At 37.1% G+C, this 25,153-nt stretch overlaps 1 protein-coding gene across 6 annotated transcripts in view; it reads left to right on the top strand.

Moving 5' to 3' along the window:
• LRBA (LPS responsive beige-like anchor protein) overlaps positions 1-25,153 on the top strand; it is a 629,646-nt gene that overhangs the window by 139,894 nt on the left and 464,599 nt on the right. For 3 of the 6 annotated variants that reach the window (XM_066386358.1, XM_066386333.1, XM_066386341.1), the window contains exons 29-31: positions 2,900-3,059; positions 5,270-5,717; positions 22,482-22,619. In XM_066386358.1, coding sequence (XP_066242455.1) covers positions 2,900-3,059; positions 5,270-5,717; positions 22,482-22,619 — 746 coding nt within the window. The remainder of the gene's footprint in view (positions 1-2,899; positions 3,060-5,269; positions 5,718-22,481; positions 22,620-25,153) is intronic. The other 3 variants (XM_066386375.1, XM_066386349.1, XM_066386366.1) reach the window with 2 other exon arrangements.

Genomic DNA, 25,153 nt, shown 5'->3' with positions numbered 1-25,153 from the left:
TTACTGTTTTCATTTTGGGGCCAAATACTGCTGCTTCCGTCTCTTCCCATTTTCTTTTCTAGAGCAGGTGTGGAGTCTGTTGCCCCACAATTTTGCATTTCCTAGAGTAATCTTTAAAAATCTAGAATAGATGATATAACTCTCTTGTTTTAAAATTTTTCTAATGTCTTCTCATAGCACATAAAATCAAAGCTCCTCACCCTTGCTCAATGTGATCTGGCTCTTTGGAACTTTCTTTCTTTTTTTTTGTACTTTTCTGAAGCTGGAAACGGGGAGAGACAGTCAGACAGACTCCCGCATGCGCCCAACCGGGATCCACCCGGCGCGCCTGACCGGGATCCACCCGGCATGCCCACCAGGGGCGATGCTCTGCCCACCAGGGGGCGATGCTCTGCCCCTCTGGGGCGTCGCTCTATTGCGACCAGAGCCACTCTAGCGCCTGGGGCAGAGGCCAAGGAGCCATCCCCAACGCCCGGGCCATCTTTGCTCCAATGGAGCCTTGGCTGCGGGAGGGGAAGAGAGAGACAGAGAGGAAGGAGGGGGTGGGGGTGGAGAAGCAAATGGGCGCTTTTCCTATGTGCCCTGGCCGGGAATCGAACCCGGGTCCCCCGCACGCCAGGCTGATGCTCTACCGCTGAGCCAACCGGCCAGGGCAGAACTTTCTAACATGTTATTATATCATGATTATTTGGACAGAAAGTTAGACTATTTCCCATGTCTATGTTGTCATTTATTAACAGAACAAATAATTTTAATATCTTTGTAATTATAAAAGTTATATATGCCTGGCCTGTGGTGGCGCAGTGGGTAAAGCTTTGACCTGGCATGCTGAGGTGGCAAGATCAAAACCCTGGGCTTGCTCAGTCAAGGCACATATGGGAGTTGGTGCTTCCTGCCTGCTCCTCTCCCTTTCCCTCTCTCTCTCTCTCTCTCTCTCTTTCTTTCCTCTCTAAAATGGATTAAAAATAAAAATGTTATACAACCACCTTGTAGGAGTTTTAAAAAAGAGAAAAGTTGGTATTCCCCAAACCTTATCTTATAGTCTCTTCTAGCAAAAGAAAACCTTGATGAAAAAGGAAATGACCTAAGATTGGGGATATAAAGAAATTATTTCCCCGAGGTTAACAGCTAAGGTCTTTAATCACTTTAATCTTAGTTTACATTTGCTTTTTCACTTGCTGTATGGCCTTAGGTAAATTACTTAACTTTTTTTTAGTCCTTATCTTATTGAAATGGCTTAAGGAATGTATATGAAGTACATAGCACAGTGTCTGGCTCACATATTCATAAATGACAACTACAGTTTATTTCAGGGGTTTAGTTAGTAAACACTGAATGTATTAATAGGCTAAAATAAGGATTTAGATAGACATAAATAATTTATAATAGATTAAGAAGTTAAGACCAAGTAAGTTATTGGTCTACATTTTTAGTGTTGATATCATTAGCAGTAGTTACTATAGTAGATGACAGGATTGTGTGGCCGAGGGACACAGACATGTCTAGAGAAAGGGATGGTTTAAAAAAGAAAAAAAATGGACATTTATCTTTTCCATCAAGAGTAATAAATGTTACAGAGGAACCTAAGAAGTACCATGGAGTCTTGTCAGATTTTAAAAAACCTGAAGGGAAGGGAGGAGGGCGCAATGGGGAAGGGGACAAAGGAGATGTTGAGGGGAATATTGGGGGGATGCATTTGGGGCGACACTAGAATTTATGTCAACACAATAAAAAATATATCTTACTGTAGCAAGTGGACATGTTCAAGCAGAGCCTGATACCTCTTTTTTTACCCTTGAAATTGTGTCCAAAACTTTTGACATTAGTTATTAACTTTTCGTTTTATTTTTATCATTAGTTTCCACTTATTTATCTGCTAGGGCAACAGTGTTCTTTGTTTCCCTTATCCTAAATTTATTTGCTATTTGAAATACCTTTAATTTTCAGGATTTGATGGACAAGTTTGAGTTTTCCTTTAAATTCATTAAGTTCAAACCTATTTTGAAAAGTTATCAAATAGTGATGTGTTGATGGGCCATATGGAGATGAAGAATTTTATTAGATGGAGAGATTGTTGATGTACAGATATGTGGGTGAACTCTGGAGCTTCTAATGGAGCTTGGACCTCTTTTTGAGGTCCATCTAATTTTTCCTTTTTGCAGACACTATATTTTCATTCTGATACTTGGTCGTCTGTACGAGTTAAAATACTCTTAAGAATTTCTTTAGCCTCCTTTTCTGTACCTGGTGACTTTTATTTCTCTTGAATGTTTGCCTTTTAGGAAAACTTATTATTTTGCTTATTTTAATTCTTATGATTAGAAGTAAAAATAATTATTCATATATAATGATAATTGTTATTTGATTTATCTTATAAAGAATGTTAAGACATATCTCTTCAAATTGAGTTACTTCCGGTAATTAAAAAAAGAAAGCCGCCTGACCTATGGTGGCGCAGTGGGTAAAGCGTCGACCTGGAAATGCTGAGGTCGCCGGTTCAAAACCCTGGGCTTGCCTGGTCAAGGCACATATGGGAGTTGATGCTTCCAGTTCCTCCCCCTCTTCTCTCTCTCTGTCTCTCCTCTCTCTCTCTCTCTCTCTCTCTCTCTCTCTCTCTCTCTCCCTCCCTCTCCTCTGTAAAATGAATAAATAAATAAAAATTTAAAAAAAAAAAAAAAAAAAAAAAGAAAGCCAACTTTTTTCATGTTTCACATGCATAAAACCCCTCATGGGCATTTTTCCAAAAGACTTTATCTGATTTTTTTCTCAATTGAATATAAGATTTTCTGCATATATCAACAGATGTATTCACATGTTTTATATTTAAATATTGTCATGTAAAATGAAATTAAGATGTTATTTAATAGTGGCATGATCAACTCCTTTTATTTTTCCCTAGGAGGATAGCAAACAAGCTCAATTTTTAGCCTTGGCAGTTGTGTACTTTATCTCTGTTCTTATGGTCTCGAAGTACAGAGACATTTTGGAACCTCAGAATGAAAGGCGTAGCCAACCATTGAAGGAAACTGGTAGTGAAAGTGGGACTTTGTCACTTCCTGGTGAGTGTCCATATTTTATTTCCTGGTATCCAGAGCTCAAGTAAAACATCATGTACTTATTGTAGTTAAAATGTTGATTCTGGAATTTAAATCCATTTATATAGAAAGTAAGAGCAAACACTTACTTTAAATAATAATGTAGTATTTTAAGTACCTTGTAGTTTGTTGCAGTTGGGAGATTACTTGTTCTTTAAACAAGCCACCTGATTAAAAGGCTAGGAGATGTTATCCTTTGCAAGTATAGTATTAATCATTTCTATTTGCCTAAGAATTTGTCATGAAGAATAAAAAACTCTTCTAAGAGACAGACTTACTAAGTGACTATAATAGTTGGAGTTAGAGAAGTAGCTGCCAGTTAGATGTATAGTTAGAGAAACAGCTGTTGCAGTTATAGAATAGCTGCCACCCTATAGAGGCTGTTTATTTATTCAATAAATAGTCATTTGGTTCCTGCTAGGTACTTGGGTATATTCATGAACAAAAGAGAAAAACAAAGTCTGCCCTCATGGAGCTTATATTCTAGTGAGAGAAGTTGGAAAATAAGTACATGTAATAGGTAAATTGCATAGTATTTTAGAAGGGGATGAGTACTAAGAAAAGAAAAAAGACAAATGGAAAAATACCAGGAATATAACCAGGAAGACTGGAGTGTGGATATTTACTTTAAGGTAAATGAATTATTGGAGGGTTTTGAATATAGAAGTTAAAACTGACATACGTTTTTAAAAATTATCCTCAGGCTACTGTGTTGAGAATACACCATAGAGGGCAAGGAAAACCCCATGTTCTGTCCTGCCATGTAACATATTACATTGAAGCTTAGTGGTTGGAAGCACAACTCTTTTAGTCTCGTTACCGTGATTCTGTGAATTTGATTTGGGCAGGGCACAGTGCGGATATTCCATGATGGTGGAGAAGAGAGGACGTTACTGTATCAGGTGTGGGTAGTGAAAGCTGGAAGGTAGTCAGCAATGATTACAAGGTGCAGTTGGATACTTTGGAGGTGAAATATATTCAGGGAAGGATAAATTCAGTTTTCCACTGTTGATGGCTTTTAGACATAGAAAATGTAGAGTAGACAGTTTTATATAACAGTCTGAAGTATTTTTGTTTTTGATATTTAGAACTTTGAGAGTGAGTGAGACTATTAAGGGAATACCTGTTGAGAGAGAAGAGGACTGACTAACGACCAAGTACTTGGGCCCTCCTAAGAAATCAGGGAGAAAAAGAAGTGAAGGCAGTGATGAAGGAATAACCACTGAGGTAGTAGATGAAAAGCCAGAGAGCACGGTGTTGTATAAGCCAAGTAAGAAAAGTTTTATCAAGTTGGAGGGAATAATCAGTTGCTGCTGTTTTGCCAAGTGCTGTTAGGACTGAGAACTGACCATTTGAGTTAGCAAGATGTGATGACCATTGGCAAGACGGAGCATTTTTGCTGGCATGGAGTGATTGTCTGATTGAAGGGAATGAAAGTCAAACAGAGAGAAAGATGATGCTCCTCGTTGAACTAGATTTTAAGGATCATTGAATTATCCATGCATAGAGGTGTAACACGTTTTCTAGCAGTAGGAAGCATGTTTGAGGTAGAGTTCGTGAGGTTACTATTCAAAGAATCGGCAATGTATGCAGGCATAGAAGCCCAAAACTTGGTCCTATGTTCAGCAGATGGCAGGTAGCTTGGTGTTGTGAAGTGTAATGTGTGATGGCCTGAGTAGCAGGATATGAAGTTGTGAATGAATAGTAGATTCAGGTATTTAGTGGTCACCTACTACTTTCCAGGCATTGTGTAGGCTCAGGCATTAATGCAGGTGCTGCAGAGAAGTGTTGGAGAGGACAGACTCCCTGCCCTGATGCAGTTCACACTGTAATGGACTTACACTATTGAAGACTTTGTTCTTGATCCTGAGAATTTGGGACTTTTTCTTGTAGTAGTCCAGTAGTCATCCATTGGAATGTCACGTTCGGTTATGAGAGTTTTTTCAGGTATTTTGTTATTATTTATTTTAAAAATTATTTTATTATGCCATCTAATTTGATTATAGATGCATGAATTCAGTACATTTTATAAGTTATGCAATTTATTGTTACCTTTTAGAACATGCCATAGGCTTTTATAATTTAAAATAATAGATGGCTGTAGGACTGAATGCACCTTTTAAAAATTGGTTCTAAATTCTTTTATTCATACTTTCCTTCTGTTTCTGGGTAAGATGTAGAAAACACACCAGCAGCATCCAGCCCATTAACCTCAGAATCAGTGGAAGAATCTGAAAGCATATCATCTGCTCGAAGGAGGGATTCAGGCATTGGGGAGGAAACAGCCGCTGGCTTGGGAAGCAGTATGGAGGCGGCTTCCCCTCCAGCACCTCCAGGTGTCAGTGCAGGCCCAGATGCAATTAGTGAGGTGCTGTGCACTCTTTCTTTAGAAGTCAATAAGTCTCATGAAAGCAAAAATGATGGAGGAAATGAGGTGGATAACAAGGCTGCACCATCAGTTCCAGTTTCAAAAAATGTCAACGTCAAGGACATCCTCCGCAGCTTGGTTAACATGCCAGCCGACGGGGTCGCAGTGGATCCTGCCCTCCTGCCACCAGCCTGCCTCGGAGCTCTTGGCGATCTATCTGTGGAACAGCCTGTGCAGTTCCGATCTTTTGACAGGTACTGTTAATAGTTTCTGGGTTTTGTATGCTTCTATTTATAGGTTGTCAAGATTTAAAGGGTAAACAGGAATTTAACTCTGCAAATTTTGTAGCTTCAATATTAAAAATGGATGTTTTGATCTAGTTTATAAAAATTACAAGGATATTGTATGGCCTGTATAACATTTCAAATTTTTATTAACACTATCAGTAAGATGATTTAAAAATAATTTTAATATTAAATTGGCAAGTTATATGTTAAATAATTTTTTGTATATTTGTTACAACTTAGAAGTCACCTGTACTTACAAATGGCTACCTTTCAGACCCTTGCTCTTAGCACTTGGCCGGCCTTGTGAGAAAAGGTGGCAATCTGTGGATTCCATCAGACTTAGGAACTCAACAAGGTGTTTAGTCTCTTGACAGCTTGAGAAAGTTGACTATAGATTCCTGACTTTATTGGTTTTCCTGCCATAAGAAACCTGTTGCTAATTCACATGACATTTTTCTTTATATGTTATTAAACTTTCTGAAATTCTACCTAGGCATATATGTATTAGTCATTAAACATATTCTTTCAAAAATCAGTATTATTATCTGGAAACAAGCTCTAACTTATGTGGAAGTTGCTGGTTAAAAGGACTTTTATTTTTCCTGAGTCATTTGAAAGTAAGTTTGCATAATACTTCATCCCCTCTGAATTTTTTATTGCATTTTTTTTCTTTTGTGACAAAGACAGAGAGGGACAGATAGGGACAGACAGGAAGGGAGAGAAATGAGAAGCACCAATTCTTCATTGTGGCTCCTTAGTTGTTCATTGATTGCTTTCTCATATGTGCCTTGACGGGGCGGGAGGAGAGCTACAGCAGGGCGAGTGGCCCCTTGCTCAAGCCAGCAACCTTGAGTTCAAGCCACTGACCTTGGGCTTCAAGCGAGCGACCATGGAGTCATGTCTATGATCCCACACTCAAGCTGGATGATCCCATGCTCAAGCCGGCACCTTTGGGGTTTCGAACCTGGGTCTTCTGTGTCCCAGTTCAACGCTCTATCCATTGCAGCCACCGCCTGGTCAGGCTATTGCATATTTTCTATATAGCCACAATACATCTATGAAAATAAGAAAATTACCGTTGATAACCACTACATCTAATCTTCAAATACCTTTTAAGTTTTACTGATTGGCCCTGGCCAGGTTGCGCAGTTGGTTAGAGCATTGGCCAGAAACACAGAGGTTGCCAGTTTGATCCCCGGTCAGGGCACACGTAGAGTAATGGATTGATGTTACTGTCTCTCTCTTTCTCCCTTTCTCTCTGGCTAAAATCAGTAAATTAAAAAAAAAAAAAAAGTTAACTGATTGTCTCAATAATGCCCTTTATAGTAGAAGGATCCAGTTTATAATACTGTATTGCATTTTATTGTGTCTCTTTATTCTCTTTCAGTCTGGAAGAACTGTTCCTTAGTTGTCCCTTGAATTAAATGATCTTACTACTTTAGCACAAATGTTTTGTAGGCTGTCTTTCAGTTTAGATTTGTTTAATGTTTCCTCAGGATTAGATTTAGGTTATTGCATCCTTTTTGCAGGAATATCAAAGAAGTGGTACTGTTTCTTTTTTTTTTTTTAATTAAATTTAATGCAGTGACATTGATGAATCAGGGTACATAATGTTGAGAGAAAACATCTCCAGATTATTTTGACATTTGATAATGCTGTATACCCCTCACCCAAAGTCAAATTGTCTTCTTTCACCTTCTATCTGGTTTTCTTTGTGCCCCTCCCCTCCCCCACCCCCTCTCTCCTTCCTCGCCCCATCCCCCCCTCCCCCATCCCTCCACCCCGGTTGCCATCACATTCTTGTTCAGGTCTCTGAATCTCATTTTTATGTCCCATCTATGTATGGATTCGTATAGTTCTTAGTTTTTTCTGATTTACTTATTTCACTCCGTATAATGTTATCAAGGTCCATCCATGTTATTGTAAATGATCCAATGTCATCATATCTTATGGCTGAGTAGTATTCCATAGTATACATGTACCAAAGCTTTTTAATCCACTCGTCCTCTGACGGACACTTGGGCTGTTTTCAGATCTTTGCTATTGTGAACAATGCTGCCACAAACATGGGGGTACATTTCTCCTTTTGGAGCCGTTTTATGGTGTTCTTGGGGTATATTCCTAAAAGTGGGATAGCTGGGTCAAAAGCCGGTTCGATTTTCAATTTTTTGAGGAATCTCCATACTGTTTTCCACAGGGGCTGCACCAGTCTGCATTCCCACCAGCAGTGCAGGAGGGTTCCCTTTTTCTCCACATCCTCGCCAGCACTTATTCTGTGTTGTTTTGTTGATGAGCACCAATCTGGTTGGTGTGAGGTGATATCTCATTGTGGTTTTAATTTGCATTTCTCTAATGATTAGTGATGTTGAGCATTTTTTCATATGCCTATTGGCCATCTGTATGTCCTCTTTGGAGAGTGTCTATTCATTTATTTTGCCCATTTTTGGATTGGATTGTTTGTCTTCCTGGTGTTGAGATTTATAAGTTCTTTATAAATTTTGGTTATTAACCCCTTATCAGACATATTGTCAAATATGTTCTTCCATTGTGTAGTTTGTCTTTTTATTCTGTTCTTATTGTCTTTAGCTGTGCAGAAGCTTTTTAGTTTGATAACGTCCCATTTGTTTATCCTGTCTTTTATTTCACTTCCCCGTGGAGATAAATCAGCAAATATATCGCTCCGAGAGATGTCGGAGAGCTTACTGCCTATGTTTTCTTCTAAGATGCTTATGGTTTCATGGCTTACATTTAAGTCTTTTATCCATTTTGAGTTTATTTTTGTGAGTGGTGTAAGCTGGTGATCTAGTTTCATTTTTTTGCAGGTAGCTGTCCAATTTTCCCAATACCATTTGTTAAAGAGGCTGTCTTTACTCCATTGTATGCCCTTACCTCCTTTGTCAAATATCAGTTGTCCATAGAGCTGTGGGTTTATTTCTGGGTTCTCTGTTCTGTTCCATTGATCTATATGCCTGTTCTTATGCCAGTACCAGGCTGTTTTGAGTACAATGGCCTTGTAGTATAACTTGATATCAGGAAGTGGGATACCTCCCACTTTATTCTTCTTTTTTAAAATTGCTGAGGCGGCCCTGGCCGGTTGGCTCAGTGGTAGAGCGTTGGCCTGGCGTGCGGGGGACCCGGGTTCGATTCCCGGCCAGGGCACACAGGAGAAGCGCCCATTTGCTTCTCCACCCCCCCCCCCTCCTTCCTCTCTGTCTCTCTCTTCCCCTCCCGCAGCCAAGGCTCCATTGGAGCAAAAGATGGCCCTGGCGCTGGGGATGGCTCCTTGGCCTCTGCCTCAGGCGCTAGAGTGGATCTGGTCACGGCAGAGCGATGCCCCGGAGGGGCAGAGCATCGCCCCCTGGTGGGCAGAGCGTCGCCCCTGGTAGGCGTGCCGGGTGGATCCCGGTCGGGTGCATGCGGGAGTCTGTCTGACTGTCTCTCCCTGTTTTCAGCTTCAGAAAAATACAAAAAAAAAAAAAAAATTGCTGAGGCTATTCATGTTCTTTTTTGGTTCCATATAAATTTTTGGAATATGTGATCTATATCTTTGAAGTATGTCATTGGTATTTTAATTGGTATTGCATTGAATTTATAGATTGCTTTGGGTAATATAGACATTTTAATGATGTTTATTCTTCCTAACCATGAGCACGGTATATGCTTCCACTTGTTTTTATCTTCCTTGATTTCTTTTATCAATGCTTTGTAATTTTCTGAGTACAAGTTTTTAGTCTCCTTGGTTAAGTTTACTCCTAGGTACTTTATTTCTGATTGTTCACTGTTGGTGTATAAAAATGCCTCTGATTTCTGAGTATTGATTTTATATCCTGCCGCTTTGCTGAATTCATTTATCAAGTCCAGTAGTTTTTGACTGAGACTTTAGGGTTTTCTATATACAATATCATATCATCTGCAAATAATGATAGCTTTACTTCTTCTTTTCCAACTTGAATGCCTTTTATTTCTTCTTCTTGTCTGATTGCTGTGGCTAGGACTTCCAGAACTATGTTAAATAAGAGTGGTGAAAGGGGGTACCCCTTCCTTGTTCCTGATCTTAAGGATATTGCTTTTAATTTTTGCCCATTGAGTATGATGTTGGCTGTGGGTTTCTCATAGATGGCTTTTTATCATGTTGAGGTATGTTCCCTGTATTCCCACTTTGCTGAGAGTTTTGATCATGAATGGGTGCTGGATTTTATCAAATGCTTTTTCTTCATTTATTGAAATTATCGTGTGGTTTTTCTCTTTCTTTTTGTTTATGTGATGAATCACATTGATTGATTTACGAATATTGTACTAGCCTTGCCTCCCCAGAATAACTCGCACTTGATCATGGTGTATGATTTTTTCCATATATGGTTGGATCCGGTTTGCTAATATTTTTTTGAGGATTTTAGCATCTATATTCATCAGGGATATTGGCCTATAATTTTCTTTCTTTTGTGTTTTCTTTGCCTGGTTTTGGAATCAGAATTATGCTCGCCTCATAAAAGGAGCTTGGAAGTCTTCCTTCCTCTTGAATTTTTTGAAATAGCTTGAGAAGGATAGGAGTTAGTTCTTCTTTGAATATTTGGTAGAATTCACTTGTGAAGCCATCAGGCCCCGGACTTTTCTTTGTTGGGAGTTTTTTGATAACTGTTTCGATCTCATTTGGTGTAATCGGTCTGTTTAGGTTTTCTGATTCTTCCAGATTGATTTTTGGAAGATTGTGTGTTTCAAGGAATTTGTCCATTTCATCTAGGTTGTCTAGTTTTTTGGCATACAGTTCTTCATAGTATTTTCTTACAATATTTTGTATTTCTGTTGTGTCAGTTGTTATTTCTCCACTCTCATGTCTAATTTTATTTATTTGAGTCCTCTCTTTTTTTCTTGATGAGTCTAGTTAAAGGTTCATCGATCTTGTTTACCTTTTCAAAGAACCAGCTCCTAGTTTCATTGGTCCTCTGTATTGTTTCTTTAGCCTCTATGTCATTTATTTCTGCTCTGATCTTTATTATTTCCTTCCTTCTACTACATTTGGGCTTTACTTGCTGTTCTTTTTCAGTTCTTTTAGATGCAGGGTTAAGTTGTTATTTGAGCTTTTTCTAGCTTCTTAAAGGGTGCCTGTAGTGCTATGAACTTCCCTCTCTACTGCTTTTGCTGTGTCCCATAAATTTTGAGTAGTTGTGTGCTCATTGTCATTCGTTTCTAGGAATTTTTTAATTTCTTCTTTGATCTCATTCTTAATCCATTCGTTATTTAACAACCTGCTATTTAGTTTCCATGTGTTTGAGAATTTTTGAGCTTTTCTGTTGTGGTTCATTTCTAGTTTCATGCCATTGTGATTGGAGAAAGTGCTTGATATGATTTCAATCTTCTTAAATTTGTTGAGACCACTTTTGTGCCCTAACATGTGGTCTATCCTAGAGAATGTACCATGAGCACTTGAAAAGAATGTATATTCTGCTGCTTTAGGGTGAATGGTTCTGAAGATATCTATTAAATCGAGTTGATCTAGTGTGTCTAATAAGTCTTCTGTTTCTTTGTTAATTTTCTTTCTTGAGGCTCTATCTAGTGATGTTAGTGGGGTATTGAAATCGCCTACTATTATAGTATTGCTGTTGATCTCGCCCTTTAAATCCATCAAAGTCTGCTTTATATATCTAGGTGCTCCTATATTAGGTGCATGGATATTTATAATAGTTATATCTTCCTGTTGGATTACTCCCTTTATCATTATGTAGTGGCCTTCTTTATCTCTTACTGTATCCTTTGTTTTAAAGTCCATTTTGTCTGATATAAGTATTGCTACCCCAGCTTTTTTTTCATTTCCATTTACATGAAATGTTTTTTTCTATCCTTTTACCTTCAATCTATGTGTATCTTTTGTTCTTAGGTGTGTCTCTTGTAGACAGCATATGTATGAGTCCTGTTTTCTTATCCACGCAGCTACCCTATGTCTTTTGATTGGGTCATTTAATCCATTTACATTTATGGTTATTATTGATATGTAGTTGTTTATTGCCATTTTATTCTTTAAAGCTGTATTCCTTTTTTCCTATATTCTTTTCCCACTTTGTTTATTTTTTTTATTTTTATATTTTTTTATTTTTTGTATTTTTCTGAAGCTGGAAACAGGGAGAGACAGTCAGACAGACTCCCGCATGCGCCCGACCGGGATCCACCCGGCATGCCCACCAGGGGCGACGCTCTGCCCACCAGGGGGCGATGCTCTGCCCCTCCAGGGCGTCGCTCTGCCGCTACCAGAGCCACTGTAGCGCCTGGGGCAGAGGCCAAGGAGCCATCCCCAGCGCCCGGGCCATCTTTGCTCCAATGGAGCCTTGGCTGCGGGAGGGGAAGAGAGAGACAGAGAGGAAGGAGGGGGGGGGTGGGGGTTGGAGAAGCAAATGGGCACCTCTCCCATGTGCCCTGGCCGGGAATCGAACCCGGGTCCCCCGCACACCAGGCCGATGCTCTACCGCTGAGCCAACTGGCCAGGGCTCTTCTTTTCCCACTTTGATCTGTTTACAACAGGCCCCTTAACATTTCCTGCAGCATTCGTTTGGTTGTAATGAATTCCTTGAGTTGTTTTTTGTCTGGGAAGCTTTTTATTTCTCCTTCGATTTTAAACGATAGCCTTGCTGGATAAAGTAGTCTTGGTTGTAGGTTCTTGTTCTGCAATTATTTTGAATATTTTTTGCCATTCCCTTCTGGCCTCAAGTGTTTCTGTTGAGAAGTTGGATGTCTTTCTTATGGAGGCTCCTTTGTAGGTGATAGCTTTTTTTTCTCTTGCAGCTTTTAATATTTTCTCTTTATCACTTAGCTTTGGTATTTTAATTATGATGTGTCTTGGTGTAGGTTTCTTTGTGTTTCTCTTTAATGGAGTCCTCTGTGCTTCTTGAACTTGTGAGAGTTTCTCCTGCATTAATTTAGGGAAGTTTTCAGCTATGATATGATTGAACAAAGTCTCTATCCCTTGTTCTTTTTCTTCTTCTTCAGGAATCCCTATCATGGGGATGTTATTTCTCTTCATGTTGTCACAGAGTTCTCTAAGAGTTTCCTCAGACTTTTTGAGTCTCTTTTCTTTTTTCTTCTCTGCTTTCTTGCTTTCATTCAAGTTGTCCTCTGATTCGATCCTCAGCTCTATCCATCCTGTTTTTAATTTCTTCCATTGTGGTTTTTATTTCTGATATTGTATTTGTCATCTCCGACTGATTCTTTTTTAATATTTCAATATCCTTTCTTATACTTGCTATTTCTTTATTTAGGTGTTCATAATGACCATCCATTGTTGTTCTAAGATCCCTACGCATCCTTACAATAATTATTTTGAACTCCGCATCTGAAAGTTTGATTATTTCCATATCACTCAGTTCATCTCCTGAAGGTTTCTCTTGTATTCATTTGGATTGCACTTTTTTGTCTTCTCATATCTGTGTTTGGGTATTTTGTTTGTAGAGTTGGTTGAGTCTAGGCTTGGTGTTTTCTTGTGGCACTGTTTCTTGTTCCATTCTAACATGTGGTACGGGGTTTTATCTCATTACTGTTGATGCTCATTCAAATATTTATTAAAATGCTATTTTGTAGGTTTCTCCACTGTTAAGGTGCTCCTTGTGAAAAGGTACTACTCAGAAAGTTTGTCATTGACATCAAATGTTATACGGTCCTGTGGTGTCCTACTTTATTCAATGGGTTATAATTCCTTGTTGTTAGTATTTATGTTGATGCTCAAATTGTCTTCAGTTTGGCCAATGGGATTCTCTTCTAGTGGGCTTTTGTTTTCTTTTGATATATTCTCATCATAATGTTCCTCTGTCTGGGTGTGGTTTATTTTTTGTGTCTCCTGTTTCTATATTTCTTCTTATCATCTAGTTCCCTACTTCAGGGTTGCTGTGTGTTGGCACATAGACATCCAAGCTGCTTGAAATTCTTTGTGGTAATTAAGATGCTCTGAGAGAATACACGAGATAGATCATTTTAATGGGGAATCTTCTTGCCATCACTCTCTACTGGTGTGTGAAGAATTGGTTCAGGGTCCTGGAGTGAGGGGCTGACAGAGCCTCAATTCCAGAGAAATAGAATGTTGGTGTATCAGGCGGCTACTAGACTCAAATGTAGTTTCCAGTAGTCTTGGTCATATAGGAGTTAAAATAGAGACTTTAGTGATCAGACAGAACTGAGTTTGAGTTTTGCTGCTATCATTTACTGGGGAATTTGGACAAGTTACCTCACCCTCCCGAGCCTCAGTGTCCTTTAAGTTCTGTAATACTGAACAATCATCAAATAGAAAAAAAGTGGAACAGTGTGTGTTGGTATGAAGTGATATTGAAGAGATAGTAATTATTCTGTAGCATTAAGGATGTAGAAATCACTAAATAAAAACTTATGTCTAATGGGCCATTTAATTATTGCTGCTGTATGTGTCTGTGTATACATGTAAACACCTCAGCTGAGATGCATATTACAGATAACAGAATTATCTTCCTAGTATATATAATGCTAACCAATCAATAAAATGATAAATCTTGTGTCAATAAAATGACATTTTTATCTGCTAGAAAAATTGACAAATGACAGGAACAGGTAGTTCATGTAAGAGGAGAAATACTGTTAATATGCAAATATGTAAAGATCTGTATCACAAATAATGAAAGAAATAAATATTTAAAGAACCATGAGATAATTTCTTTTGCTTAAATTTGCCAAGATTTAAAAGATGATACCTGTAGTTAATGAAGGTATCAAGACAAATTTTAATATTGTTATCGAGAGGGCATACTGGTACAATTTATTTAAGGGATAAATGGTAGTATTAATGAAAATTTAAAATGTAAACTTTTAATTTTTTTTCTTTTTATTGAATTTATTGGAGTGATATTGGTTAACAAAATTATACAGGTTTCAGGTGTACATTTCTATAACACATCATTTGTATACTACATTGTGAAATAAAAATATTTATACCTAATACACCTCTAGAAGTTTATACAAAAGATACCTCTAAAAGTTTATATAAAAGGTATACACAAGAATAAAATGTTTTCTGCAAGAGGAATTTCATAAGTAAGCTTTTTACTCTGTGAAACTCTATTCAAAAATTTTTTTAAAACTTTTTAATAGATGGGTAGGTAGATACTATTTTTATCCTTACTTTACAGATGAAGAAACTGAGACAAAGGGAAATTAAGTTGCTTAAGTGCTTATGCTAATAAATGATGGTGCTGAGATTTAGATCCTGGTGGACTCATTCCAGACCTTGTCCTTTGGCACTGCAGTGCAAACATACCTGCTGATCTGTGAGGGACTGATGACATGCTTTTATTTTTATACATCTAGTAAATACTCTGTAGCCATTAAAAGCTGAATACTATGTATTGATGTAAAATGATATTGAAGGTATAGTATTAATGAAAACAACAGTATATAAAATAGTTTGGAATTTATGATCTTTTAAAAAATAAATATATTTACATGTGCCTCAAAAGTATATATCAGACTATTACTAACAATGGCTATATTTTGAGGGTGGGAAAAAGGTGTATGATCAGGTTTTTAAAATATTCTCAATTTTTAGAATTTGTTTCAATTTGTATTAATCTTAGCTTGAGTACTAAAAAATGATTGAGAATAGATTTTTAAAATTAAATATATCTTATTTTAGTCAAAGAAAGTTGTTATATAAATGGCACAAATTTCATATAGTTTGCCATTTTTTAATTTTATTTTTTATTTTTTTCCATTTGTTTTTAAATGGTATACAAATTAAACTGCCTTAGTGATGCCTTCTGTGAGTAGGTTATGAACTTACAGGAAGCTATGCTTAGGTAGTAATGCATATGAAGAGGTTTGTTGAAATTAAAGGGGAATTTCGATGATAGCATTTCTCAGGGTGTTATTTGGAACTTACATGTCTGGTCTGCATTTAACGTACTGTCTGATGGCAAGCCAACTGCTCTGTGTTTCCCCCCTCTTTTTCTTAGCAAGAGACACCTTTTGAAAACTTCTCATTGCAGCTGTAGACCAGTGGAATATCTTTGGGAATTTCAAAGCATCCCTCTGATCGTGTATTTATCTCTGGAATGCTGTGTCAGAAATCACAACTCTCCTCATATCTTAAGAATTATCAACTCCCAAGCAATAGCTGGAAAATTTAGAGTCACAGCTACATGAGTGGAACCTTGCTGAAAGGCTGCCAGGTTGTGGGCCTTTTTGGATGGCAAGGTGTTTGTGTTCGTTCCCATGCCAAAATTCTTGCTCTTATCTAATTTGAAGATCCTTTCTGGTGATTAGTGGATGCCAGGGATTTATCTTGATAAAGTTCAAGGCTGGTCTGGCTTTTCAACTAGATCCTTAGGGACTAAAGTGCTAGGTTTAAAATGTTCTTTTCTCCTTTACTGAACTGTTTGCGTGTTAAATAAAATAGCATTTATGTGAAAGTGTGTGATATTTGAATTTGATGTGATTCTGAAATGGAACTTCGAAGCCTTAGCGATCTGGAAGACATTGTTGCTCTTTGTTGTTATACATAAAGAAACTTTCATAAAAGTTGCCCTAGTTCATGTAAAAAATAAACTCAACAGTGTTTACACTTTCTTTTTATGTGGAGCCTTAGGAAAACTACTTACTCTTCATCTTTAAAAGGGGGATAATAACTTAACTCACGGGTGATTGAATTTATATAATTTATATATGTTCTTAGTATATTGCCTCATAAATATTATTCATAAAAGTTAGTGAGTTTGTGAAGAAAAAAGCAATAATATATAAAATTTTATACTTTAGTTTTTAATTGAATATTTAAAGCAATAGATTACATAATTAAAAGACATACCTGTCTTCCAGATTTTTCATGCCAAAATATTTGAAGTGCTTGTTGTTAAAATTGATGGCGCATATTAAAAATACAGTATTAGTATTCTAAATATTAACAAGGATTTCTTTCTTTTTTTAAAAAATTTTTATTAAGTGAGAGGATGGGAGGCAGAGAGACAGACTCCCGCATGTCCCCCATGGGAATTCACTGGGCAAGCCCATTAGGGGGCGATGCTCGGCCCATCTCGGGCTGCTGCTCCATTGCTCTAAACCAGGGGTCCCCAAACTATGGCCCACGGGCCACATGCGGCCCCCTGAGGTCATTTATCCGGCCCCCGCCACACTTCTGGAAGGGGCATCTCTTTCATTGGTGGTCAGCATCCATATCCTGTGCTCCTGGAGTACTGTATGTAGCAGCGTCGCTCACGTACAGTACTACTTCTGGTGACGCGGGATGCACGCATCACGGCTCCAGAAGCGCGTCATATCACTTGGAACCGGACATTGACCATCTCATTAGCCAAAAGCAGGCCCATAGTTTCCATTGAAATACTGGTCAGTTTGTTGATTTAAATTTACTTGTTCTTTATTTTAAATATTGTATTTGTCCCCATTTTGTTTTTTTACTTTAAAATAAGATATATGCAGTGTGCATAGGGATTTGTTCATAAGTTTTTTTTTATAGTCTGGCCCTCCAACAGTCTTGAGGGACAGTGAACTGTGTAAAAAGTTTGGGGACCCCTGCTCTAAACGAATCTATTTCAGTGCTTGAGGAGAGGCCATGGAGCCATCTTCAGCACCTGGGGCCAAATCTCTTGGAGCATTCGAGCCTGCTGGAGTGCCGGGGGGGGGGGGGGGCATAAAAAGATGGCGAAGTAGTGGAGAAGCAGATGGTTGCGTCTCCTGTGTGCCATGATGAGGAATCCAACCCGGGACTTCCACATGCTGGGCTGATGCTCTACCATTGAGCCAACTGGCCAGGGTAACAATGATTTCAATTTGTTTCTTGAATAGAAACTTAAGTTGTAGCTTGAGACTGAGGTCTAGAGGATCCCCCCAAGTCGCCTAGGGGCTTTCAGAGTGGTGTCAAATGTATGTTTCATTTTCTTTGTGTTTTCCAAAGTATTTGATAAAAAATGTGAAATGGTTAGTGCTTGCATGATTAATCTTGAGTAGTGGTAAATTTAAATTTCTAGATTGTTTTTTAAAGCTGCAAGGACATGCTTTACTAGTTTAGATTTATACTTATGTACATGGTACGTATTCTTTTCTTAAAATTCTCTCTGTTGAAGATTTTAGTCTTTTATAGGGAAAGTTTATAATATGAAAATAGTTGGTAAAGAGAATGGGTATATCATGAAATCTGCCTATTGCATAATGTCCTGTTATTTGGATTATTATTATTTTGAATTTTTTTTGTGTTTTTTTTTTGTAGTCCAAAGCTGAAGCATTATTATGTTATTTCCTCAGGAATGACTTGAACCAGTCAGTGAATTTGGAAATGGATTAACTTATGTTTTCTGTTATGTACTAAGTACATAGTTGGACTAAAGAATGCACAATTTTTTCATTTGTGAGCAGATAAATTTTTATGTTTTCAGTAGTATGTACATAATTTTATGTTTGGATAACAATTACTATTGCTTATAAATGATTAAGTTTCAATGTTAATATGATTGTGGTGATGGTTGCACAAGTCTGTGAACAAACTAAAAACCATTTACTTGTACATTTTAAATTAGTGAAATATGTGGTGTATGAATTATATCTCAACACTTAAAAAGGTCAGTATGAGGAAAGTTTCAATTAGAGGCCCTTCTTTAGACAGACTGAACTATAGAGCACTTCTGACGTATACGTTGATCAGTTTTCTTACCTTTCTGAACTTTGTAATTTTCAAAATGGAAATAATAACTATCTTAAGCTTGTTTTGAGAATTGAGTAATAATTCTTGGCATATGTCAGTGCTTAATCATAGCAGCTATTAATACTTTAAAAGTTTCTATCACATGGGAGCACAAAGAATAATATATCAGGAACTTTGACTTGGAGAGTCTGGGTGGTTTACTTTTGAGCAAGGGTTTGAAAGATGAGAAGGAAGCTTGCTGGTAAGTAGAACTAATAGGAAGGCATCTTGGCAGACGAATAGCACATACAGAAGGCGGGAGTTGTGAAATAATACACATGCTCAAGAATGATAACCACATATTGCAGATGTGTGTGAAGAATGCTGGGTTAAATGTAAATTCATGTAGGAAGGCACACTTCAGATGTGTCAGGGATGGGAATATGTGGAAGATCTCAGACAATCAGTGTTTACTGAATTAAAATAAAGAATAGGTATTATTTGTGATTGAAAGCATTATTAATGTCAGCAGTTTAAAGGATTAGAGAGGAGGTCAAATTCTTTTATCTTTATTTTAATTTTTTGAATCAATTTTATTATTTATTGTTTAAAATTTTCATAGGATTTGTTGGGGGTGATGTTTTGATATCTTTAATTATGCTACCTTGGACAAATAGAGATTGTGTATACTATTGAACATCTATAGTAAATGTTTTTCTGTCAACAATTTTCCAACATTTTATTATGAAAATACTTAAATATATAGAGAAATTCAAAGACTTGTGCAGTGAACACCAGTAGGACCCGTCACTGAGGTTTTACAATTAGCCTTTAATTCTGTTTGCTTCATGATATAATTTTCCATATATCCATCCTTCTGTCCATAAGTCTTATTTTTTGATGCATTTCAAAGTTAAGTTACAGATGTCAATTCACCCTCAACCATTTCAGCATGAAGATCGCTAAATAGGGATCAATACAGTTTTTAAGGTAATATTGTATATACCTGTGAAAAGCACAGGTTTTAAGTGTCCCGTTTGATGAGCTTTGACAAATTTATACACCTGTGTTAACCCAAATCCCTGATCAAGATGAGTCCTGAAAGTTCCTTCATGCATCTTTCCAGCCAATGCCTGGCTCTATTCCTCAGAGGCAATTATCATTGAGTTTTTTCTAACATAGATCAGTTTTGCCTTTTCTAGAACTTCATTTATAAGGAAATATAGTTTGTGTTCTTCTATTTAAGGCTTCCTTCACTTAATATAATCTTTTGAGAGTCATCCATTCTGTGTTTATCAGTAGTTTGTTTCTTTTTATTGCCAAGTATTGTTCCATTGTATGAGCATACCATGATTTTTTTTTTTTTTAAGTGAGAGACAGGAAGGGAGAGAGATGAGAAGCATTAACTCCTAGTTGCAGCACTTTAGTTGTTTATTGATTGCTTCTTGTATGTACCTGTACCTTGTTGGGGATGGAGGGGGACTGCTCAAGCCCAGCCAGGGACCCCTTACTCAAGCCTGCAACCATGGGATCATGTGGATGAGCCCACATCCAAGCTGGAGAGCCCACGCTCAAGCTGGTGAGCCCTCGCCTAAGCTGGAGAGCCCACACTCAAGCTGGTGAGCCCACACTCAAGCTGGTGAGCCCATGCACAAGCCAGTTGAGCTCACTTAAACCAATGACCTCGGGGCTTCAAACCAGGACCTCAGTGTCCCAGGTCTAGCTCTAGCTACTGTGCCACCACTGGTCAGGCACACCATGATACTTTAATGCGTTTTTCTGCTTAAAGAGTTCTAAGCTATTGTCCATTTTTGGCTGTTGCTAGTAAAGTCTCTTTGAATGTTATTGAGCATGTTTATTTTGAGGAAATTCCTAGGGGAATTGCTGGTGCATAGGATAGGTTTATGTCTTAAATTCAATTATAGAAAAAACAATTTCACTTTTTCAAAAACAATTTTACTTTTATAAATAATATTTTCTATTGCTCTTATCACTACTTACCTATTGTGTGAGTAAACTGGATATTGCTGGTTCTTTGTTTTGTAAACGAATGTGAAAGTAAATTGTCCATATTTCTCCTCTCCCAAAAATAGATTGCTAGGGAATAGGTAACTAGAGATTTTCTTATACGATACATTTCTGCTTCGAGTAGCAAATGCACAAATTAGATTTTGTATTGTTTCTGAATGTACCACCAGCACACATGCACGCACACACACATAGGGGTCATGTTTACTCCTTCTGAAGTCAATAATCTTCATCTGTTATAAGCTGCTGTGATTTAAGCACACCATTTTGGATTGAGGGCTCAGGTGGCTGTTGCTTCTATTTTTTAGTGTATAGTTAACATTGGCAGTCACCCTTATAATGATGTGACACCAGCTACCCCCAAGTACATTGAATAAGCCATGCCTAGCACAAGAGAATTTGATTTAATTGGCAACAGTGTTTGCTGTCACATGATAGGCACTGAAGTGAAACGGAACCCACTTCGCTTTGTATTATCTCTTTTTGATATAACAACAAAAACAATGAATTTTTAAAGTATTAGAATTAGATAATTTCCACCTTTGAATTTATTGGGATCAAGTATCTAGGTAACTTTATTTAGAAACTGAATACTTTAAAGCTGTTAAGGGAATACTTGAAGCTTGCAGTTACAATATTGTCAACAAAAGATGTGATTAAATAAATTGAATATTGAAGGCTTTAGGCTTATGGTTAACACCAGGTAATTAAAAGTAAGCACTGCTATGGGAGTGCATTATATATATATCAGCTGTCCTCTTTATCTCATTAACTGGGTTTTTGCATGTTTATAGAGCTAACACCTAATAAAGTCTTTTAGTCATTATTTTGGTATAAAGTATTACAATTTAATTGAAATTGGTATATCATAAATACCTGTGTTTGAATATTATACAAGGTGAACAAGTTTGATTATTTGATATTTTTTAATCTAACACTTTTATCTCGGCATTGTTTTATCTATATAATATTATTTAAAAACAATCTTGTCCCATGGACATAGATAAAAGTGAAGTGGTTACCCGGCGGTAGGGGACATGGGGGAAGGAGTGGGGGAAGGGTGTAAAGAGGGACAAATATAAGGTGACGGAAAATGATTTGACTTTGGGTGATGGCATACAACATAATCAACAGTTCAAGTGCTATAGAAATGTTTACCTGATACCTATGTACTTTTTTCTTTTTTTTAAAGAGACAGAGTCAGAGAGAGGGATAGACAGGGACAGAGAGACAGGAACAGAGAGAGATGAGAAGCATTAATCATTAGTTTTTCATTGTGACACCTTAGTTGTTCATTGATTGCTTTCTCATATGTGCCTTGACCGCGGGCCTTCAGCAGACCGAGTAACCCCTTGCTTGAGCCAGCGACCTTGGGTCCAAGCTGGTGAGCTTTGCTCAAACCAGATGAGCACGCGCTCAAGCTGGTGACCTTGGGGTCTCGAACCTGGGTCCTCCACATCCCAGTTCGATGCTCTATGCACTGTGCCACTGCCTGGTCAGTCTCTATGTACTCTTATTGATCAATGTCGCCAGGTTTAAGTTAATTTTCTAAATAAAATTTAAAAATTAGGTTGCATACATGTTAAAAATTCTTTATACCTGTATTTTTTAACCTAATAAAATTTCTAAGGTTTTATGATTTCAAATTCCTAGTGCTTAAAATTCTTGTTGAAACATGTTGTTTTCTGTTTCAATTCTGAGGTGAAGAAAAGCTAATTACTTTTCCACTTGAGTGCCAAAATTTTTTTCTTATATATCTGTGGTCATATTTTATTTAAGTTAGATAATTTAAGATAATCCTAAATGTAAAGACTATTATACAGTAAATATGTTTAAATGTTGAAATGAACCATCATATTTCCATAGAACATTGTCTTGATTCTAAAAAAAAAATGAGATGAAACAAACACCATTGAAGAGTTTTCTTGTTGAATTTTCTAACTTGTACATCAAAACAGAGATAAGAAAAAATTAGAAAGAGAAGTTAGTTTCCTGTTTCTTATTTTGAAAGTTATGTGGTTAACATGAGTTAATCTTCTGTATTTTAAAATCTATTTTTATTACAGAAGTGTCATCATTGCAACAAAGAAATCATCAGTCTTACCTTCCACACCTACTGTGAATATACTCACCAATGCTGTCAGTGTGGTTTCTGCAGTAGATCCAGCCCAATCCCCAAATACGGGAGGAGAGTCTCCTGGTGAGTTTGTCAGCACTGATTTCAACAACAAAAAACGTTTTAGATCCCCCTTTAGCAGCGCTTAGGTAATTTTGTTAGGCATGTTATAAGTCATTATGCTTTTATACTGGTAATTGTTTAATAATTTTCTGAATAAATTTGAGTAATACCAAATAAATTCAATCGAGGATTTTAGTATCCTCTCCACAGTTTATGATGTAGTGGATGCTGCTGGTTTAAGATACCCCTTTCCTTCCCCTGGGACGTTCAGTGACATGTGGTCTTTGAATCTGGTTACCAATTTTCGAATGTTTATGTAATATTCAGTACTTTTTCTCTTGAATATTTTTCTGAATTAGAAACTTGGAGTGCTGCCTTGAAGTATATCATCATTTTAGCATTGGTCATAGTAGTCTAATAACGACTACTGCAATTTTTTCAAGAAATTAATGTTATTGGGGTAACTATTGGTTAATACAATTATATAGGTTTCAAGTACAGTTCTGTGATTCATCATCTGCATATTACATTGTTGCCCATCCCTCTTTCTGAATTCCTTCCAAGTGTGACAGCATTTCGGTACTATGCGTGCAAGAGACTGAATCCCTAGATGCAGATGGGAAGCTTAGTTGATAACACCAGGTGAACTTGAAAACTGTGTGATACTAAAATGACCAAGTTAGGACAAAGGAGATAGTCTTCTATAGAAATAGTATTTTTCTAAATGAGCTGTTTCATAAAAAGAATTAACAACTAGATAGTATACTCCCAAAAGGATTAATTCTTGTTACTCTCGAATGAGATTAATGAAAAATAAAAGAAATTTTGAAGGAATGACTAGGTGGACTACATTAAAATCAGAAATAATGTTTTAGTTCATCTTTTCGGACATGATTCATGCCACTTATCTGCTGATGTATCTTTTTGATAAAATGGTATATTTGATAAGGAGTGTAGTTGATAAAATAAGGTATCTCAGAGAGTTGCTCCTGACTTGAGTGGAAAGTACAGAGCTCTCAGATATCTTCTGAACACTGCCCCTTCCCTTTCTCCTATTGTTAATATCATGGTATATTTGTTACTTTTCTTCATCACTGTCTTAGCGAAAAAATATAAAGGAGAATAATTTTAGAACTTTAGTGGACTTTTCTTATTGTTTCATTATACTGTGATGCTTCTTTTTTGCTTTGGAGTAGAAATAATTTGGTAATCTGTTTTGGGCTGGTTATGCAAATTTCTGTTCTTCCAACCCCTCTCCCCCATCCAAAGTCCTTTAAAAAAATGAACTATGATTTCTTTGGACTAGTCCCCGTTGGAAAAAAGCAGAAGTTACTAATATCTATGAAACTCTATGCTGTCTAACTTAAATTCAGTAATGATGAAATTCCTAAAGTTTAGCGATTCACAGTACAAATTATCTTATTTTGAATACACTGCCCTCCAATTTCAGTTTATGGGACAAAGTAATATGAACCTCTCGTTACTTTTTAATGTATTTTTCAAAATTTAAATCATGCAGTCTTCAGAAGAGATAAACAGAAAGAAAGCTGCGCTATATGGACAATATTTGTTATACAACAGTATAATAAATTTCTTTCTGAAGCCCTTGTAGTTTTCCAGCATATCCATTGTAATACAGAGTGGGGCAGAAGTAGATTTACAGTTGTTCATAAAGAAAATAATAAGCATTAATACAAGAATAAACTCAGTTTAGCGTACTCATAACTATAAATCTCCTTTTGCCCCACCCTGCATTAAATACCCTGAAGAACCATATGCAGCATTACAAAATAACTTGCTATCTTGGAAACTCTTGCATTTATTGGCAAAACCCCATAAAACCCTGCATCTAGCTCACTATTATTAAAATTTGTGGTGGTGATGTTTCTCAAATAGTTTCAAGGTTTTTCTAGTTTGGGCTAGAATTTTTAGCTCTTTCCTTTTCCTCCTTAGTCCCCCTTATTTGTTTAAAATAATTCATTTCTTTTTAAGTCATTCCACATGTTCTTTGTGATGATGGTCTCTCTTTTTATGATTTGTTTGGTTTCATATCTGATTATTCCTTTCCTCTTTCTCTTTAGTATGCTCTTGTCACTGTTATATGATCTCTCCATTTTGGTTTATTACTTCTATTCCATTCCACTAATTGTTGCATGAACATTATTGCCTTGATAGGAAAAATCCAGCCCAGTCTGGTGTTTTCAGTCATCCTAATTCTTACTCTCCGTCTCCCACTCTCCCTGCTGCACACATGCATTTGCCTCCCATACTTGCCTTTGTGCCCTTTCTCTTTCACTTGGAATCCAGATGCCACAGATGAAGTTACCTGTCTGCCTCCAGTATTTTTAACTGACTTTTTTTGGTGGGTCTCTTGATTTTAGTTACTTGCCATTAAAAAATAGACTTGAAATTCATTTTTCTTCTGGTCAGGCAGGGTTTGGGAATAAAGGATTTGTGGATGAATTGGTGGTGGTTGTTGTAATTGCATGCTGAGCTGGGCAGTTTATTCTTGCAGATCTGGGTATGTTAGGTATTAGTCTTGGTTTGATCTTGGATTGT

This window comes from Saccopteryx leptura, chromosome 1, assembly GCF_036850995.1.
Source record: "Saccopteryx leptura isolate mSacLep1 chromosome 1, mSacLep1_pri_phased_curated, whole genome shotgun sequence".
NCBI lineage: Eukaryota > Metazoa > Chordata > Mammalia > Chiroptera > Emballonuridae > Saccopteryx > Saccopteryx leptura.
This window is presented reverse-complemented; position numbering and strand designations above follow the sequence as displayed.